At 43.8% G+C, this 21,547-nt stretch overlaps 2 protein-coding genes across 3 annotated transcripts; one reads left to right on the top strand and one right to left on the bottom strand.

Moving 5' to 3' along the window:
- The first annotated feature begins 625 nt into the window (after positions 1-625).
- LOC125529685 (calmodulin-binding protein 60 A) lies at positions 626-5,207 on the top strand. Its single transcript, XM_048694112.2, has 10 exons — positions 626-1,041; positions 1,150-1,249; positions 1,850-1,902; positions 2,056-2,540; positions 2,629-2,789; positions 2,875-3,072; positions 3,578-3,701; positions 3,796-3,911; positions 4,226-4,427; positions 4,665-5,207. Exons 1-10 carry the CDS (start codon positions 944-946, stop codon positions 4,796-4,798), a joined length of 1,671 nt encoding a protein of 556 aa, XP_048550069.2. The 5' UTR covers positions 626-943; the 3' UTR covers positions 4,799-5,207.
- A 1,215-nt stretch (positions 5,208-6,422) lies between these two features.
- LOC125529684 (uncharacterized) lies at positions 6,423-12,699 on the bottom strand. Of its 2 annotated transcripts, none has more exons than XM_048694111.2 (11): positions 12,421-12,699; positions 11,893-12,226; positions 11,613-11,809; positions 10,887-11,336; positions 10,306-10,663; positions 10,142-10,227; positions 9,858-9,949; positions 9,218-9,434; positions 7,841-8,491; positions 7,541-7,736; positions 6,423-7,194 (listed from the first exon to the last, which is right to left on the bottom strand). In XM_048694111.2, exons 2-11 carry the CDS (start codon positions 12,212-12,214, stop codon positions 6,650-6,652), a joined length of 3,114 nt encoding a protein of 1,037 aa, XP_048550068.1. In that variant the 5' UTR covers positions 12,215-12,226; positions 12,421-12,699; the 3' UTR covers positions 6,423-6,649. The 2 variants fall into 2 exon arrangements, with proteins under 2 accessions (XP_048550068.1, XP_087381799.1); XM_087525673.1 differs by having other exon boundaries at positions 11,893-12,205.
- Between the last annotated feature and the right edge of the window lie 8,848 nt (positions 12,700-21,547).

The raw sequence follows: 21,547 nt of genomic DNA, 5'->3' as shown, positions 1-21,547 counted from the left end.
GATCATCGAGAATGAACGTGGGCAAGATTTAGATTATTCTCGGTATGAGTTGATGGGACATCCCGTGCGAGTGCGAAGGAGGGCTGCGAGGGTGGCCCGCTTTGTTGCCTCCTATCAATGTCATTCGACGTGCTGAAATGCATGATGACCTTTAAAAATCTAATTGAAAAATGGTGGTCATCAAATGAGCGACAAAACTAGTTTGATGTTGTATGTTTGTTGTGTTGTTGACTTTTGTTGTATTGTTCATGAACTATTTGTTGTATTGAAGATAAACTATTTGTTTGAATTTTAATAATAATTGAACTATTTATGTTGATTCTTTTTGTGTGTGTTTGATCTTTTTAGTTTTATGTTGAATGAGAAATATTGTTTGTGTTGGGCGCTCTGTAATTTAGCGCGCCTGCTAAAGCGCTACCTACAACGCAAAATATAATACTTCTGGTAAACTAAAACATCAACCCACCGTGCGGAAATGATATTTCAGCGCTGCAAAAAAAATTAGTGCGCCGCGTAACCGCACGTCTGTTGAAAATGCTCTTAACAAACATCACCGAAAGCCTAAAATAAATGCTTTCAAAAAAAAATTAAGTTCAGGACTTCGATCCTGATGGACGAAGATACCACACATCGGTTCGCCCCGGCCGCGTCTCTCCTAGGAATCTTCTCCCCGGCCGCGTCGCTCGCCTCGCCCGCCCCGGAGGGGGAGAGGAGAAGTGCGGAACATTTCCCTTCCCGTCTCAAGCGGAGCCATACATAAACATACCGCCGAGCGCCGATACTCCCCACTTCCCACTCCCCACCGCACCAGAAGCACACACATTGACATTGACTAGAGAGTCTAGAGCAGCAATCAAGCAAGCAAGCGAGCGAGCGAGACTACCTGGCTTGACCTGCATCCGATTCCCGCCGCGCTGAGCAGCCAGTTAGCTAGCGCCCGCCCATGCCGGCGAAGCGGCCGCTGGAGGGCGGCGGCGGAGGGGACTCCCCGTCGCCGGCGCGTTCGCCAGCGCTGAAGAAGAGGTGTCGCTCCTTCGACCTGTGAGTCTCCCTTCTTTCCCTCGCGTTCCGTCCCTTTCTTGATCCGTTCTTGTCTCAACTTTCGACTCGTAGTAAGAGATATTGACCGTTTGATTGATTACTCTGCAGAGAGATCAGGGGATTCAGGCATCTGGAAGAGATGGTCACCAACTGCGTGCAGAGGGTGGAGGCTGCGGTTGAGTCCGTGATTGAGTCTGCCATCAGCCGGGTAATCAATCATCTCACACTCCATGAAGATTCTTGATAAACTACATGGTATATATTGATTGACCGTCTCGTTGATCATGTAGCAGTAGCACGCGGTTCACTAACTAGTCTATTGAACGGAACCTATTTGTCTGCAATGCAATCTGATGTGACGGAACACTAGGCGACATTTTGGGAACACTAGGCGATATTTCAAATTCCATTGACATTTTGGAAAGAGATTTTTTCTGGAAATTGCGGTGATTTTGTTTCAGCGAGATCCAGACGAAAACGCTTGATCTTCGGCCAGATTGAAAACCTTAGCTAATTCCAGTGGCCGTCGAAATTTGGTCTAAACCGAAATCAAGATGACAGGATATGTACTATATGTTTCATTAACAGAGGGTGCTATTGGTGTTGGTGATGCATAATACTATGAAGATAGCAGTCTTTCATGATCCTGTTCTTTTGTATTCCCTCTGTTCCTAAATATTGTTGGTTCAATTTAAACTGCCAAAACGTCTTATATTTAGGAATGGAGATAGTAGTTTACTTTATCATGGCAATTTCTGGACTTTTTCAGAAGGTCAACCACTCAAAGTTTTCCTCTTCCTTTTGGCAGATACCAGAAGTGGTGACTAAAGCAATTACATGCTACTTAAGCCGTGCTCCTAGGTAAGCATTTCCTGACTACAAACACCACTTTTCTGTCCAACCAGTAAAATAGTACTAATAATATAGCAAGTGTTTGTTTTACTACATTTTTGCCATGTTAAATACAGTACCATTTATGCTTGCACTGACCTTTTCATCTGCCGTGTTACACAGTTTGTGCAAACCACTGGTTGACCAGAACCAGCCTCCAAGATACAAGCTTAGGTTCCTGAATGGCTTGAGTAATGAAATTTTCACAAAGAAGGGAATCTGCACAGCAAATGGTGATCCTCTCAAGATATGTCTGGAGGAGAACAACCAACAAGAGAACAATTCTTGTCGCCTTCTTTCTGCCAAGATCAAAATTGTTGTTCTTGATGGCGACTTCAACATAGATAACAAAGATTGCTGGACATTAGAGGATTTCAGCAGACATATCGTTCGTCCACGGGACAAGGTTGGGGCAGTGCTGATGGGGGAGCTGGAGCTTAGCCTGAAGGATGGCAAGGCTGATCTCCGTGATGCTACTTTTATTGATAACTCCAAGTTCATGAGGAGTGGCAAGTTCAGGCTTGGGGTAATGGTTGTTGATGAGCTTGGTGAACGGATCCTGGAAGGGGTAACTGAACCTTTCACAGTAAAGGATCGTCGCGGAGAAGGTAGGCATGGATTTAAAATTTGATGATGTGTTACCTTAATTTTTTTGAATATTGAAACTAGTGATCAATCTGTTTCTTGTACCTGCAGGATCCCGAAAGCATGTCATTCCATCACTGGATGATGATGTTTGGCGCCTGCAGAAAATTTCGAAGGATGGTGTCTTCCATGAGGCACTCAAAGGGAGTGGCATCTTTTCTGTGAAGGACTTCTTGACGTCATATTACAAGGATGAACATACTCTCCGCAAAGTAAGAAATGAATTCCTTCTGCACTTCTTGTTCACTTTGATACTGAGTATAATAGCAAGTTAAGTTTATTTCCCACTGCATTTAGGTTCTCAACAAGGCCACAAAGCTAGTATGGACGACTATTGTTGATCATGCTAAAAAGTGTGTTCCTGGAAAGGAGCTTTACTCTTTCATCGTGGAAGGCCATGACGTTGTCCTGTTCTTCAACTGTTTCTATAGGATTGTTGGAATCACATCCAGTGACCAGTACACTCCCTTCAAGGACCTCGATAAACCGATGCAGGTGTTCCTTTCATACTGATTTTGAGCTTCTACTAGAAATTTCTGAATTGCAGCTTGTGCATAATGAATTTTCCGTTTATCATAACAGCTCCATGCATACAAGAGAAATGCATCAGAATTCACAATAAATAAGTTTTATCTGGACCATAACATTTCTTCTTTTAACAAAAGATCATTAGTTTTTGGAAGTCTCTGAATTTTTTACGCATGACAGTTGTTGACTTTGACAAAAGATCAAACAACAGATACATTCGGCAAACGTATAACCTCAATCACTCAGCTATCTCAATGCACTTCATAACATGGGCATATAATTCGGTTACATGAAGTTCTTGGCTGTGTGCATCTCAGGATGCAGAGGCCAGCGAATATTTTCTTTATCATCAAAAAAGGCCTCAAGGTTCCGAACTTAGTGTTGCAGAAAGATGAAAAGGTTGTTAATCTTGCTTTGCTTTCACAAACATGTTCTGAAATATATGTACACTTATCGGGGTTCACGTTTGCAGGGGCGTGTGGAACAATGGAGCAAAGTTGCATATGAAACTTTGACCAACCTTCAGCCTGATTATGTAATGGATAATGGAAAACCAAGACCAATCAACCAGAGTATTTTCCAAGGACTTCAACAGAGTAAATACCGTCCACATGCCTGTCATTTTTTCTGACAACAGTATATTAACTTCTTAACCAGCAAGTGAAGTGCTTTATTGGCATGAAAACTCAGATTGCGCAGAGAGAAATGTTCATGAAGCTGATGATCATCAAGGTACTTCAGGCAGTCATTCCAAGCAGTGCACATTAAAAAGGCTTGGATCCATACGAGTGACGCCAAATGAAGAAGTAAGTAATGCTGTTATACAATAGCTCCTGCAAAAGTATATTTGTAATGCAATTCAGCTACTTCCATATCCTCCAGAGCAAATTGTCATTATTCCCAATCTTACTCGGGACCATGCTATTTTTGTGGATTTGTACTACATTTTGTCAAAATTACTTTTGTATAGATCTGTCTTTGTTATACTCTGGCTATGAAGCCCGAGGGAAGTTTTCTTTTTGGGAAAAAATAAGGTGGCCCAAAGTTTTCACTATGTTTAATACTTCTATTGGTCTATAATCTGTCATCTGACATCATTATGTGCATTGTACTCTCCCAGGATGCGTCTTTTGACATCAGTGTTCACCTTGGTTCTGGCTCCGAACAATACCATGTAAGCACCGCTGCAAATGACATACCAGGTTCAGTCACTCTCCATTGCCCGGCTACCGCTGCAGACGAATTTTCAGGATCAGTGTTATTAAAGCAAGCATCCTTGACAATGGTCGATGAGGACTATGACATACCTTTTGTACCCAGTGGTAATTACTCAGTACATTTTAATCTTCTGTTTGCAAATATAAAATGCCCCCTGTAGCATTTTCTTCTCCTTGGTGCATCAACACCCAAAGCTTTTGTCGATTTCCCCCGCTTTAATCAACAACTGCTCTATGTTATTTGTCAAGATGCTATTACATGATTAGGGTAGAGTAGTATGCATTCTTCTGTATAGCAAATCCCTAGAACAAGTTCCAAACTCACCGATACTTCCTTTGCAGATGCTTCACTCCATCTGTTTGATGCGTCTGCTTTAGCCGCTTTCACAGATGAGCCTATTTACTCTAGGCATGTCAGCTTCAGAGAGAGCGACTGTCACGAGACGCTAGCCTTCAGAGCAGAATCAGCTGTTTGAACAACGCGACTGGCAAGGCAACAACATTGATCAGATCTTAATGGATTCCCTGAGTAACATATACTCCCTCCGTTCCTAAATACTTGTCTTTCTAGGCATTTCAACAAGTGACTATATACAGAGCAAAATGAATGAATCTACACTCTAAAATATGTCTATATACATCCGTATGTAGTAGTCATTTGAAATGTCTAGAAAGACAAATATTTAGGAACGGAGGGAGTATAACTGTAGTTGACACTTATATAGTCATGCTATTTTGACATTTCTGTTAAATTTGCCAGTGGTGATGGACAGCATTGTTTGTTTTGTGATGTACTACTTATGTATTGTGCTGTTAATGTCTTGTAAATTCATAAAAGAAACTTTAAGTATTGCACGCGAATGCAATCTGTATTTTACTGAACTAGCTGCTCTTGTTAAGTCTGAAAGAATTTCGATCTTGTGTTCCTGCTTCCAGTGCACTTCTGCTTAACCGGGACATGCAGACTTCAAATACTAGCTTTGACATCATTAGAGAGTTGAGAGGTTTGAGTTGTGTCATCTAATTCAAACTAACCCAGATAAGACATATCTAATGGTTTCTAAGAGCTGGCAGTCTGTCACAGGAATGAACCACAAAGATTAGATTTCCGAAGCACAGATTTTTTTTTAGTAACGGTGGTTATATTCTTCATTCTTGTATTGGCATTCTGTTATTGCAATAGTTTAATTTGTACATGCTGGCTTGTGTCCATTTTTTGGTTCTACTTACAGAAACTAGTACTCCCTCAGTAAAGAAATATAAGAGTGTTTGGATAACTAAAGTAGTGACTTAAACGTTCTTATATTTCTTTATAGAGGGAGTAATATTCTTATCTCGTGCTAATTCTCATTCCCTTGAGAATTAGTTAAATCTTAGTCTACATCGAAAGCCATCGATTTGACATTGAGATCAGTGCAAGATTATATTTTTACTATGACTATAAGAGAAAACACTAGTCATTTCTTGCGCTAGATGAATAGGTTACGTCACGGTGAACATGGTTTTAGAGAAATATTACCATTTTTTACTAGATATAGATAAATACTAGATTTTCACAACATGGCAAACATATTTTCAATTTATATGAATCAATTTGTAAAAATGACTAGGAATGTTAATTCTCGGTCGATTGAGAGATAGGAGCTTTGTTACCCTATTCGGTGAGTGTCAGTTTGAGTTCTACAACATTGATCTTACAGTTTAAAAAATGGCTTTGGTCAGTACACCTAGTCAATACAAAAGACAATCCTAGTTACACATTTCTCGAAAAAAAAGACAGTGCATGAAACAAGTAAAACAAATATTAGCAGTAAAATTTCATTTCAAAAAACGTGTAATTATTTTTGAGATATGAGTAAAAATTGAAAACCATGGAACCTTTTAGAAGTGAAAACATCAAGGAAAAAACAGAAGCAGCAAAAGAATTTATGTAAAACTTTGAAAATCAAAATAAATATGGTGGTTTTCATGATTGTTCATAAATTAAATTAGCATGGCTTGCTCTGTTGTTTGGAGTTTGCTTCCCCCTTGGGTCATTCGTGTATCAATTTATCAATGCCGTAAACATATCAACAACACATCTATTAATAACATAAGAAATTCAGCATGAGATGAGAACCCATAATTAACATGGAGAGGACAAACAGTACACATTCTTAACACCTGGTGGTTCGCAATGTACAGCAACAGAAGGTAGGACGGTCATATACAGGGGGATAGGTACTACGGCGGTGGACAAACATGGAGCCGAATGAATGGGTTGATCGGCCATTCCTAGTCAGGCTCCCCTACCCCTACTCTCTAGTCATTAGTCTAGGTCCTCTTCCTCACTCATCATCAGACAGGCATACCACATCCACATCCATCCGAGTGGACGAACCATGGTGAGTTGCTTGTGACCTTGACGGCGGCAAGGGTGATGAGCTCACAGGGGGGACTGCATGTGAAGACTGCGAGCTTACAGATGTGGCATGCTGCTGCTGCTGCCTCTGATTTGCAGGGGACGTGGAATGCGCCCATGGCGGCAATCTGCGCTGAAGATGAGGAGCGGGTGCGCTCGGAACTCCATGGCCTCCACGTGGTGGACCTCGAGGCATGTGACTTGTAGGAGCTCCTGTTGTTCTGACAAGGTTGCCAGGGTTTATGGGAGGCCGGACCACTTGTGGAAATGGCAATGGCGGACGAGGCGCCTGTGATGATGCTGGTGTTGATGGTCGATCCACCTGTGATGGCTGTGCACCTCCCGGCACTACTGGTCGACCAGCTGATGACCACGCAGCTGGCGGCGAAGTCGATGTCACACCTGGCGGCCTCATGGGTGCTTGCTGAGAAGCCTGAGGTGTCTGATGGATTGGACGGCTATAGGCTTTTGCTGCAAAGAAAGAAATGAGCATTAGTGATCAATAAATCTGTGAGGATCAACTTAATTCACAACTACTGTTACTATTTTCAGCATGAGCCTATTCAAACCATGAGAGCACGATAACTTGACAAGCATACAGGCTTGGCATTTGCGCTCAGGAACTCATTACGAAAACAAAGTAATAAAGCATAAACATAATTGATCATCCAAACACTGAAGAACAGAAAACAAATATGTAGAGAGGAAAACTGAATCTTCGAATCCAAAACCCACGATAAAAAGAAGACGTGGCAACAGAAATTTGGTTAACAAAATCCTTCTCTACACATCAAATATGATTGCCTATATTGATTACCTTGTGCTGCAGATGATGATATGAATTTGGCTCGGAAATCGGCAGCTAGTGATTGGTGGAAGACAACTTTCTCCAATAAACCATCAAGTGTCTTCATTTGCTCAAGGTGAACAGAATCCCGTTCCTCAAGTAACAAATCATACTTTTGTTTTATCTTCTCAATTTCTTGGCTGCACTCTGTCTGAAGTTGTGATTGCTGTTCATAAGTGAAAGTGAAATCAATGAGAACATGATGAATCCAGAATTAGCATGACAAATTCAAAATCAAGATGTATGTAAGCAAGAGAAAAAAATGCAAACCTTTAATTCATAGATTTTATCAAGTGAGTCAATGTGTAACCGTAACCTGTGCAGCTCATTTTTCAGTGGTTCATCACCAATTGGTGGGTGATTAAACATCATCGACGGCGCCGGAAAGAGTTGTGCAGGCTGGGCAGAACCAGCTGCGGCCTCTGGTTGACGACTTGATTGACCCCGATTTTGGTGTGTTCTTTCGAGCGGAATATTTGACAATGGGGTTGATGGCTGCATTTCAAGCACCAAAGGCTGAGCAGACTGAATTACAACATTCGCCGGAGCTTCAACTTCCCTAGACAATGATGCTTGCATTTCAGGTTGTAAAGGCTGAGGCGTTGCCACACCAGACAGACCTACTTGCTCTACCTCTCCTTGTGGAGGTTGTGCTTGCGCTACATCTGATTGGGCAGATCGATTTGTCTGAGTATCAGTTTTTTCCTTAGGCATGGGCAATGCAGCCTGGGTGGGCACAGCTGCCACATTTTGAGGCTCTAAATGAGGTAGATCTGCAAGAGTATTTTCTCCACCGCTGGCATTAACTTCCTTTTCAGCATCGCCTACCTGCTGGCCTGTAACTCTTACTGATGACTGTAAAGCAACATCACTCTCTCCCTCCACATGTTCAGCGCTTCTATGGTCACAACTTGAAGAATCCTGATACATGTCATACAATGAATTATTCTGGAACGTACGGAGTATACAATAGAATAGCAAGAAAATAAAATACTTGCAGAATGATAGGAAATGTACACCACAGGGCTCCACGAAGCACTGAATTAACACCAATTAAAACATGAACACTGCTCAGCACTGACCCTGAGAGATAGATAAACTGTAATCTGCACCAGACAGAATATCCACGACTTAAGTACAATCAAACAAATGGGCAAAGTCATGCTCCGAAGAGTGTTCCATATGAAAAGGAACATACTACACACAGTTCTAGCTTGATGGCTATGCTGTGCAATGCTGGGAAGGGACTGACTAACTAAATTCGCATTGCTATGTTTGAACGCCAAAAAAGACCATATGCTATATTAGCCTCCTAAATTCGTATTTTGGTATGTCAGGAAGAACAAGAACTTATAAACAACTAATCTGCCATCTATCAACAACACAGCTCATGGAGACCTTACTGGAGGTTCAATATTGCTAGTCTTATATACACACGACATTGGTTGTGAATATGTCACGGTCAAAACTCAAAAATCTGTTGCATATGATAGAACACCTGCTCTGACAAAACTCATATGCTAGAAATATGACACTGCACAAAAGAACTTGTAAAAATAGAACACCTGCTCTGATGAAATAAGAGGATTATAGAAACAAGCAAAAACAGCATTTCGAAGGTGTTCCAGAGAATAAGCTATCCCATACCAGATTAACTGAATTGCCAATTCCAGGACTAGGACTCGATTGCTGTTGAACAGCAAGAGACTCTCCTCCTTGTGAATCAATACTATCACAACTGTTGTGGATCCTGTAGTCTGACAAACCAATAACTTCTGATGCTGCCGCTCTGTCAGTGTGGATAATCCTGTTGTGTTCCATAGTGGAGCTAGGCTTATTTGGAAATTCTGTTGCAAAACTTTTGCTGCAAACATAAGGTGATCAAAAAATCAGTTACTCCCTCTGTCCTCAAATAAGTGTACATATAGAAATTTCAAGACAAATTATGGCGTGGAGTAGAAAATGCATTGGGAAGGTGCAAGCCACCACCTCTCTCCTCTTTTATTCCATCATCTCCAGTGAGCTAAATGCATGTAAAAACTGTGGAGACCATGTGTTGAATGTTATTGGGTTTGATTCTCGTGTGATGAAAAAGAAGCATTTTTTCTCTACTTTAAAGTGCATCGAGAAGATAAAAGTACACTCTTTTGTGGACAAATTTGGAATGCTAAACGTCCACTTATTTGAGGACGGAGGGAGTAGGCTATTAAATGCATGCCAAGTGACATCAAGGTAGCATCTAGTAATAAAATGAATACAAGCATTTATGCATGGCTAAGTGAATTACTTTGAACAACCAGCAGCTTGCTCTCTAGCTTCCGGTGACAGGCTGATTCCAGACACGTTACTCTCTGAGCATGGAGCAGTAGGCATGTGTGCCTGTACAAAAAAATTGACAATACAACTTTTATGTCGTCTGATGAACATGGAAATATTGTACTAAGAGAAACAAGCCAGGATATTACAAAAAACAACTCAACAAAATGTTTAAAAGGACCAGAATGTTATTAAAGAATATCAAACATAACATTTAAGAGAAGTGGAGTTGGCATAGAAAAGCATATAGGAGACCTTAGAGGCTCCCTCAGAATAGTTATGCTCGATAGGCTCGTCATCGAATCCTTGTTCTTCACGCCCTGAAGAGGCAGTTTCTTCTTCTAAACAAGTTTTCACATAAATCAGAAATAAAATATGTGAATTTTTATAGTACTAATACTTGTGTAATACTGTCATACCGTCATCTGGCTCCTCCCCAACACGCACTGTTGAGGCAATCATTGTGCTTGCCCTCACATAATTCGAGTCCAGAACAGGACTTACACCAGAGGGGTGATCAATACTCTCTTTGCGAAGTAGATGGACTATCACGGTAAGCTCCTTCTCGTCCTTTTTCAGTTCAAAGAGACAGATATCTCCTAATCGCAGACTGTTGTCAGAGATAAATTTGGACCAACCTCCGATAAGGTACCACCTTTTGGGGTACTTCCGATCATGAAACAACATATTGATATTCCATATCTTTCCCATGTACTGGAACATCAAAGTTACATTTCTGTGGGGGAGATGTTCAGCGGCATATCGTTTACTCAATTCCTGGTATTCCGTAGATAGATAGTTAGATACATGGTATAGACTTTAGTCACAGACTGAATAATTTTCCATTAAAACATCAGAAACTGTATTTCTAGGTTTAATTTGGAGTTATATAGTTAACCAAATATAGTTTCTTGTAGGAAGGTCAAGAATCATATACTCATAAAAGTTAATAAAGATCAAAAGGTAACAATTCAATATTAAAAAGGAATTAGCTTACTACCATGTGTCTGGAACCAAGGTTGCTCTTTGTCATGATTGACACGTAAATTGGAACTTCAGATTGGATGGAGTCCACTTTCTTTTTAACGGCACTCCTCTGAGAGGGAGATAGACGGGCTCCATATGGTAAAATGTAGGGCGGCTGACCATGAGAGTCCTCACACTCCGAAGATTCATGAGAAACTTCAGTTTGAGAATCAGTTGTTTCTTTGCGAAGTAGATGGACTGTAAACATGAATGGTTTTCCACCTTTTGCCGGTACAAAAATGCAGATATCTCCCTCATGCACGTCATTGTCACGCACAAAGTGTAACCAACTGCCCGTAAGCTTGATCATAGTTCCTTTCTTGTAGAATCTGGGATGCCACTTCTTGTTCTTGCCTGGACTCCGAAGCGTGATGGTTGCACTTTCAGGTGGAAAGTGCACAGCAGCATATTCCTTAGGAATGGTCTGACCACAGATGGAACAGAATGTTATGCCACTTTCAAACAAAAAAATATAATATACCAAACTTAAGCTTGGAACCCAAAAAGTGTATTGTTTCCATTGACAAGCAAGAAAAATATTTTTTTTATCCGTATGTTCTCCAAAAGTTCATGAAAGTTTGCAGATAATATAATTCTTCAATAATATTGAAAACATGAATGTAGCACATCAGCAAGCAACAAAGAGTTGAGACTGAAAGCAGTGAGCTGTGCATTCAACAGAAAAGAACAGTGAACTTACCACATATGAAGAGTAAGACCTCAACATGATAGCCACAAAAACAGTAACTTTAGCTTTGATTTCTTTGATAAGCACAACTACTCTATTCTTTTCTGCGTCAGATAGATCACACCTTTGCGGTAACACATAATCTTTCCCTGGAGTTATCTGAACATCATCCGACTCAAGAGACTCGCATGCAGAAGGACTGTCTTGCCCTGTACAGAATGTTCACAGGTAAATGGACTATAATAGCAATTTAAAGTTCGACACGGATGTGCAAGCAAGTAAACAACATTACCTGATTGCTCGGATGCAGAGGATATCACATATGTCTTGCGCCGTTTTCTGCGATGGCCTGAGCTTCTATTTTCGCATCCTTCGTCTGAACTTTCACTTGACAACTGAGTATAGCAATCACTGCTTGATATCTCGGTAGAATTTGTGCTCATTTCTTGTGCATCGTCTGACTCGCCATGGTTCAAAGAAGTTGGCGAGCCAGAGGAGCAAACCCTCCGGGGAACTCGCCTAGCCGCCCTTCTTTCCTCCGTAAGAGGCGTATCCATCAAACTAGACGGAACGGCGCCCTCCGCTCCGCCTGGGTATGTCGGCGTCTGGTACATGTGAATACAGGCCTAAAGATACGAGGATCAACATATAGACCAACAATGCACAGACAAATAGCAATGCACAAACCCCTAACAAAAAATCCCTAAATTGCCTATCAATACCGAATATAATAGTAGGAACGAACACCCACTGCTATCGAGCCCAAATCTGTTCACCCAAATCAATAGGGAAAATACAATAGAGAAGCGAAAGCACTCACCAAGGACGGCCCGCCTGCCCGTCGACGGCACCGAACGAAGAGCAAAGGGCGGGGCAAGAAAGAGGACCGGCGACCGCGCCGACAACGACGACCGAGCAGCCGCCGCCGACGGCGACCAAGCCCGCAGAAGCGACCCCGCGCAGCTGCGGGACCGCCCACCGAACCGAACAACGACCGCACGGCCGGAACCTCGAGAAGCGGAAACAAGAGCGGCCGGAGAAGGCAATGGCAATGGCAAACCTCTCCGGCCTTTTTTTTTTATTATGAGGAACGGCAAACCCCTCCGACCGAAGCCGAACCGGTGACGACCTCGGATAAACCCCAGCCCACGAACGCGACACTCGCACACCGACGGACGCCCGAATAGGCCCACCTCGCCTACGCCCGAGGCGGGCCGGTCCAGTAGCGCGGCGCAGTGAGCCGGTTTGTATTCGTGTCCTTTCCAAAACGTTTTTCCTGGGAGCATTTATAAAACTTTGTATACGACTATCCATATTGGGGAGTAACTTAGACTAGTACTACCTCTGGCCGGGATTCTTGGTTCCCTTCCTATTTTGGGTCAGACTTAGACTACTAGAATATAAAGTATATGCTATAAAAATTATACTGTTGGATTTGTATTTGAAAGAGCTTTCCAATAATATAATTTTTGTGACATATAGTTTACATTTTGTTAGTTAAATTTTTAGGTCAAACTTTAGCCCAAAATAAGGAGGCCTGATAAATCCGGATGGAGGGAGTAACATGCGTATGCTAAAAGTCTATGTTACTACCTCTATAGTGGGAAGTAACATATATGTGGTATCATGCAACATTTCATTTATTAGGTTGTAGACTCATCTTGTCTTGGTATGTGTGATGTTACTCATAGTACGAGTAACTAGCTATATTACTCAATTTGCCTCTCTTCTCGTTAATTAGCTGCCAGATCATATTTTTTGCTTAAGTGTCATCTATATTACTCTCTATGTTACTTCCACTATAGGTAGTCTGCATCCGAGGGAGTTCATGACATGGACCAGGTGTTAAATGTGGTACCAGTTAGAATCACTTCGGCAATGAATGGTGTTTTAAATGTCAGGTACACTCAAGAGGAAGTTAAAGCGGATTATTTTAGATGTTTCCTACTAGGTCATCAGGGCTAGATGGATTTCCAGCACATTTTTTTCAGCGCCACTTGGAGGTATGTGGGGCTGACGTCATCCAGGCTATTCTTCGCATCATTAAAGATACCGAGTCAGCTGAAAATATTAATGAGACTATTCTGGTTCTAATACCAAAGGTGAGCCACCCAATTGACACAATTTAGACCTACTTCCTTATGCAACATGTTGTACACGATTGCTTCCAAAGTCATATCCAATAGGCGGAAATTAGTGTTGTCAGACATTATTTCAGAGGAGCAGTCTACCTTCATCTCAGGTAGACTCATTACTGACAATATAATTGCGGCCGATGAATGCCTCCATTTTATGAAGAGGAATACAGCTGAGAGAAACAGGTATTATGCCCTGAAGCCGGATATGATGAATATATATGATAGAGTGGAGTGGGATTACTTGCAAGCGATAATGTTGAAGCCGGGTTTTCTTAAAAGTGGGTGGAAATTGTAATGAACATGGTGAGTTCGGTAAAATTTTCAATGCTCTTTAATGGTAAGAAATTACAGGAGTTTAAACCATCTCGTGGGATTCGATAGGGAGGCCCTATTTCTTTATACCTTTACTTCATAGCAGCAAAGGGACTTTCATGCCTCCTAAAATCTATAGATGAGTCGTCCAACATGAATGGTCTTTAGGTGGCTACTTCGACGCCACCAGTCAACCATTTATTATTCGCTGAGGATAGCCTGTTGTTCTTTAAGGCAAATGCCAGTGGAGCTAATGAGGTAAACCAGGTGCTGAACACTTATTGTCATGCATCTCGGCAACGCATAAATCATGATAAGTCATCTACCTTCTTCAGCAAGATGAAACCCTTAGTGCAAAATATTTGGGTATGCCCATGCAGGTGGGGTCCTCAAAATATGGTGCATTTAAGTATCTAAAGGACTATTTATGGAGCAAGTGAGGGAGTCCTGGACTAACGGGTCCTCAGCTGTCGACCCATTACCTATGGGCCGAATTGGTGGGCCACTAGGAGCCCAAACTAGAGTGCAGACCCTGACCGGACAGGAGATCTACGGAGTCATGGTGTGCCCTCCAAGTCAAGATTAGTGTGATCTTTCCTTCATTCCGATCGCATGTAACCCTAACCCTACAGGTGCCTATATAAACCGGAGGGTTTTAGTCTTTAGGGGTAGAGCTACATCCGTCACCTCATCGACTTAGGGTTTAGCTCATCTGATCTCGAGGTAGATCTACTTTGTAACCATATTATACATCCAATACAATCAAGCAGGACGTAGGGTATTACCTCTTCGAGAGGACCCGAACCTGGGTAAACACCGTGTTCATCGTCCCTTGTTCCCCATTGATCCTAGATCCACAGCTCGGGACCCCCTACCCGAGATCCACCGGTTTTGACACCGACATTGGTGCTTTCATTGAGAGTTCCGTTGTGGATCGCCAAAGGATCAATGGTTGAGCCATTCATGGGAAACCCCACCCAAGCCAGGGACATCTTCATCCCCGACCAGATCTTTATGTTCTGCAGCATCACTTTCTGCGCCGACCTCACCGGACGTTTAAACCCGGTTGAAAACCCCACCGCCGATCGCGAAGCTAGCCACCGGAGCCTAGAGTCCGGCGTCTGCCCTCGGCGAAGCCCTGCTTCCAAAGAACCCGCTGAGCCCGGCGCCTTGACCTCGGATTCAGTGGGCGTAAAGGGAACCAACTCAGGCCTGAATCTGGCCCTAACACCAGGCCCCACCTAAGTGCCCAAAGAAAGTCCCGCCGAACACCGAGGAGGCATGCCTCCTGCAAGGACCTCTTCGGTAAACGACCTTTTGGGTCGATTCCTAGGACAGCTCGCATATAGCCTACGGCCAGAGGGGTGAATAGAGATATCTTCGTCAGTAGGCCTACAGCCTACAACCAGATCAGGCTTAAACCTGACAATAGAGAGATCTGCACCCCGCCCATCACTCACCTCGTCGCTACCATCAAAGAAAGGACGGAGGGATCGCGATCTCCGAAGCTCATGATAGTATACACTCGGGTCTCTAGCCCGAATGCGGACACCTGTCAAGATGAAAGTTCGGACTCGGCCTGTGATAAGGGATCTGACCTTGAAGTGACCCATGCAGGCATTCACCCGAACACCGCGCTATTAGATCTGGATACAGCCCAGGGATGGCTCGACGCTACCGACGCCCCAAACTCACAGAAGACGGGATCGCCCAAAAATTTCCCACCCACCTCCCATGTCGAATATTGTCCGGATGCGGGAAGACCAGACATATGGGACCTATTGCACGTCAAGTAGCAGCCCGAAGAAACGGTCCACCATTATTGGGCCAGATTTCTCCTAGTCAAAAACAACATAATCAACTGTCGTGACGAAGAAATAATCGAAGCATTCTGACTCAATTGCCGGGACGCAGGGATTTTAGATGCCCTCGCCCGCCGCCGTGTGCAAAGCTTTGCCGAATTAGCGGATATGGTATGCAAATATTGCGCCATGGAGAGCACCTGGAGGTTACAGCAGATGCGTAGGGGGTCAGTCCCTGCCCCGAGGCCTAGGAAAACCCAAGCAAAGCGGTCGCACGCAAGAGGTTCGCCCGAACACGAGCCCGTCAGAAAAAGAAATAAACCCAGAACGGTTCTAGACGAATTGCTGGATAAACAATGCCCTATACACTCGGCCATGCTTAATGCAAATCCAACTCACATGCTTCAAGCTTGTTGGGTGGTAAGGCAGGTGGCCAAAAGCGGTGAAAACATACTTGGTCTCACACCCCCTGATAGATAGCCTGAACATCATCAAAGGTTTCAAGCCAGTCAAACAGACACTACGTCGATTCTCCGAACCTAAACAACAGGCTATGGGTGAAGAGTTGGCAAAACTACTGGAGGCCGGATTCATCTGTGAAATAAAGCACCCGGAGTGGCTAGCAAACCTGGTCATGGTACCCAAGAAGGACAAGTCATGGAGACTCTGTATCGACTTTAAGGACCTAAACAAGGCCTGCCCCAAGGATCCCTTCCCCCTACCTCGCATAGACCAGATCATCGACGCCGCCGCCGGACATGACTCACTATGCTTCCTCGACGCATACTCCGGATATCATCAAATAAAGATGAAGGAGTCCGACCAAGCTGCAACCGCGTTCATCGCCCCCTATGGGCCATTCTGCTTCAACATGATACCTTTTGGGTTAAAGAACGCAGGAGCCACGTACCAACGCATGATTCAAACATGCCTAGAAAACCAGATCAGCAAAACGGTCGAGGCATACTGATACGTCCATTTTGCATCATGCTTTTATATCGATATTTATTGCATTATGGGCTGTTATCTCACTTTATGTCACAATACTTATGGCTATTCTCTCTTATTTTACAAGGTTTACATAAGGAGGGAGAATGCCGGCAGCTAGAATTCTGGGCTGGAAAAGGAGCAAATATTAGAGACCTATTCTGCGCAACTCCAAAAGTCCTGAAACTCCACGGAACATCTTAAAATAAATAAAGAAAAATCCTCGCCAAAGATAAAGGCCAGGGGGGCCACACCTTGCTCACGAGGGTGGGGGGCGCGCCCCCACCCTCGTGGGCCCCCTGGTGGCTCTCCGACGTCCATCTTCTCCTATATGAAGTCTTTCGATGAGAAAAAAACCAGAGGGAACTTTTCGGGACGAGACTCCGCCGCCACGAGGCGGAACCTTGGCGGAACCAATCTAGAGTTCCGGCAGAGCTGTTCTGCCGGGGATACTTCCCTCCGGGAGGGGGAAATCATCACCATCGTCATCACCAACGCTCCTCTCATCAGGAGAGGGCAATCTCCATCAACATCTTCACTAGCACCATCTCATCTCCAAACCCTAGTTCATCTCTTGTATCCAATTCTTGTCTCAAAGTCCAGGATTGGTGCTAGTAGGTTGCTAGTAGTGTTGATTACTCCTTGTAGTTGATGCTAGTTGGTTTAATTGGTGGAAGATCATATGTTCAGATCCTATATGCATATTATTACCCCTCTGATTATGAACATGAATATGCTTTGTGAGTAATTACGTTTGTTCCTAAGGACAAGGGAGAAGTCTTGCTATTAGTAGTCATGTGAATTTGGTATTCGTTTGATATTTTGATAAGATGTATGTTGTCTAGCCTCTAGTGGTGTTATGTGAACGTCGACTACATAACACTTCACCATTATTTGGGCCTAGAGGAAGGCATTGGGAAGTAATAAATAGATGATGGGTTGCTAGAGTGACAGAAGCTTAAGACCTAGTTTATGCGTTGCTTCGTAATGGGCTGATTTGGATCCATATGTTTCATGCTATGGTTAGGTTTACCTTAATACTTTTGTTGTAGTTGCGGATGCTTGCAATAGAGGTTAATCATAAGTGGGATGCTTGTTCAAGTAAGAACAGCACCCAAGCACCGGTCCACCCACATATCAAATTATCAAAGTATCGAACGCGAATCATATGAACGTGATGAAAACTAGCTTGACGATATTCCCATGTGTCCTCGGGAGCGCTTTTCCTTATATAAGAGTTTGTTCCGGCTTGTCCTTTGCTACAAAAAGGATCGGGCCACCTTGCTGCACTTTATTTACTTTTGTTACTTGTTGCTCGTTACAATTTATCTTATCACAAAACTATCTGTTACCACTTATTTCAGTACTTGCAGAGAATACCTTGCTGAAAACCGCTTATCATTTCCTTCTGCTCCTCATTGGGTTCGACACTCTTACTTATCGAAAGGACTACGATAGATCCCCTATACTTGTGGGTCATCACATACATCGATGACATGGTCATTAAAACCAAAAAAGTCGATCAACTCATGGACGATCTCCGCTTGACCTTCAAAAACCTACGGGCCTATGACATATGGCTTAACCCAGACAAATGTGTCTTCGGAGTCCCTGCCGGCAAACTGCTTGGATTTATTGTCTCCCATAGAGGAATTGAGGCCACTCCGGCCAAAATCAAGGTCTATCCCAGCTTGCAATACCAACGGAACTCAAACACGTCCAGAAGCTGGCAGGTTGCGTGGCAGCTCTAAGTCGTTTCATCTCCCGCCTCGGTGAAAAAGCACTACCTCTCTACAGGCTGCTTAAGAAAATAAAAAACTTCAAGTGGACTAGTGAGGCAACATCCGCACTAGAAGAAATCAAAGCACTCCTAGGAAGCAACCCCATCCTAGCCGCACCAGGTACAGGTGAACCTACGCTGCTATACATCTCAGCCACCAACTAGGTGGTGAGTGCGGTGCTCGTCGTAGAACGGGAATCAAAGGGACACAAAATCCAGGTACAAAAACCAGTCTACTATGTGTCAGAGGTCCTCACACTATGCAAGTCCCGGTACCCTCACTACTAGAAGATAGCATACACAGTCTTTATGGCATCCCAAAAACCGTGACACTACTTTCAAGGGTGACAGTAGTATTCAAGGTACCCCTTAATGATGTAATCAATAATAGGGATGCCACGGGCCGCATCGCTAAATGGGCCATAGAACTCCTTCCCTTCGAGATCGTATACAAACTACGCCGAGCTATTAAATCTCAGGTGTTGGCCCATTTTCTATCTGAATGGACAGAAGTCGAACTCCCCAAGGAATATAGTGCATATGTGCACTGGACGATGTACTTTGATGGCTCTAAAATTCTAGCTGGACTGGAGGCTGGGGTAATCCTAATATCCCCGTAGGTGATAATATCTGGTACATTCTACAAATCATGTACACAGACTCCAATAATGCAGCCAAATATGAGGGACTGTCGCATGGTCTTTGAATGGCAACATTGATGGGTGTTTGATGGCTTGAGGTGCGAGGAGATTCGAACCTCGCCATCTCCCAGGTCAATAGCGAATTTGACGCCAAAGATCCAAAAATGGTGGCATATAGAAACGTCGTCCTCAGGATGTCAACCCGATTTGAGGGTCTAGAATTCCATCATGTCTCTAGAGACAGTAACCAGGCTACGGATGTTCTCGCCCGCATGGGCTCCAAGCGACACCCAATACCTAAAAGTCCTTCCTAGAAAGGCTATTCAAGTCGTCCGTGCTATGGGGGCTACGCACTACTCCTAATCGGTCAACATGATACACCCCATTCTTCATGGTGTACGGTGCCGAAGTAGTCCTCCCATGTGATCTAATCCATGACGCACCCAGAGTATGTATGTATGAAGAGAAGGAGGCCGAGTTAGATTGGCAGAATGACTTGGACGCCCTGGAAGGAGCAATACAAAAAAATACACTTCCGTGATGATACGTGTTTGTCACAGTAGGTCGCGTTTTTTGTCATGCATGTACATCCATGACAAATTTATGACACAATCAAGATAGTCATACCTGTGCTGTCGTAGAAGTGTTCCATGACATTACCAAAATTATCATCACGGAAGTGTCCACTTCCATGACGATAAATCGCGCGTCACAGAAGTGCTTTCGTCAAGGGTGACCGACACGTGGCATCCACCGTAATGGAACGCCGTTAAGCTATCGGGTCGGGTTTTGGATCCGATAACCCGTTAACAGCCCTGACCAATGGGAAATTTCCATGTGTAAAATTCTTATTGGCCGGACGAAACATGTGTCAGCTCGTCAGTGGGTCAGATAGGTGCCTATGATACGTCGACACGTGGCACGGCCCAATAGAGGCCCATTCCTGTGAAAAGGCCGGCCAGTTTGACTTGGTCAAAAGGTGGCGGGCCGGCCCATGGAAAGCCTGTTAATGGCCTGTTCGCATATAGCCCATTTACAGCCCGCTAACCCAAGGCCCGTTACGCCCTATCCGAATTAGGCCCAGTAGCGTCATCTGGGCCATCCAATATCATTCCAGCCCATTTTCACTTCTGGCCCATGTATGGCCCATGATGTCTTTCGGCCCATATGAGGCCCTATGTAACTCTTGGCCTATTAACGGCCCGTGGTGAAACTGGCCCGTAATGAACAGTGTATCACTTTACACCCATTAACGGCCCGTGGTGAACTAGCCCGTAATGAACAATGTATCACTTTATACCCATTAATGGCACGTTATTCCGCTGGGCCATTTCTAGCCCATGTTATCTTTCGGCCTTCTTAGAGCCCATTTATTCTTGGGCTCATTTCCAGCATTCATTTACTTATGGCCCGTTACTGTCATTTTCTGCTTGTGGGCCAAATTCAGCCCGTGGTTACAGTCGGCCCGTTTGTGGTCCGTTAATACGTTGGGCCGTTTTCATAGCGTCATCAAATACGGCCTATTAACGATGGCCCGTTACGGTCGGCCCATGAACAGACGATTCCAACTCTAGCCCGTTTACGGCCATAATGCGGCCTGTTATTGGCCCATGTTTGGCCAATCGATCATACGGGCCGTATAAGGCCCATTGATGATACGACCCGTAGAAGGCCCATTGTTTCTACGGCCCGTAGAAGGCCTACTGTTTCTACGGCCCGTAGAAGGCCCACCGTTTCTACGGCCCGTAGGAGGCCCAGTGTCACTACAGTAAATATTAGCCCATGGTTATTCTGGCCTAGTTTTAAAAAATAGATTATTGCAGCCACTAGTTAACCGCGGAAAAAGAACTGCAATGACTACAAGCAAACAAATAAACAAGACAACAAGGAAATAAATAAGCAAGCAACTAACACTAGGCTATCACGGCTATTACATCCACTGGGCATCAAAGTTCGCCACCAGTGCAAATATAGGGAACAAAGCAGCATATCATATACACTGGCCGTCAAAATTGGCCACCAATGCAAATAAACGCGGCAGCAAAACAAGAGCATAACTGAAACAACTTCAGAAGAGCTCAAGAAACGTTATCCTGGGTATCCACCATGCTGGCAATAAGCTTAGCAAGCTGATTAGGTTTGTCCTGTTTGGCGCTAAAATCCTCCAACGCTTGCTGTTGCACCAGAAAGTATGCATCTGAATGCTCCAGGGACTTCCTCAGTCCTTCCGCTTCTTGTCGCAGCACAGCTGATCGATGTCTTTCAGCTTGTAGTTGAGACTCCAGAA

Source organism: Triticum urartu, chromosome 5A (genome assembly GCF_056163025.1).
Source record: "Triticum urartu cultivar PI428250 chromosome 5A, HENAU_Tu73, whole genome shotgun sequence".
Lineage (NCBI taxonomy): Eukaryota > Viridiplantae > Streptophyta > Magnoliopsida > Poales > Poaceae > Triticum > Triticum urartu.
This window is presented reverse-complemented; position numbering and strand designations above follow the sequence as displayed.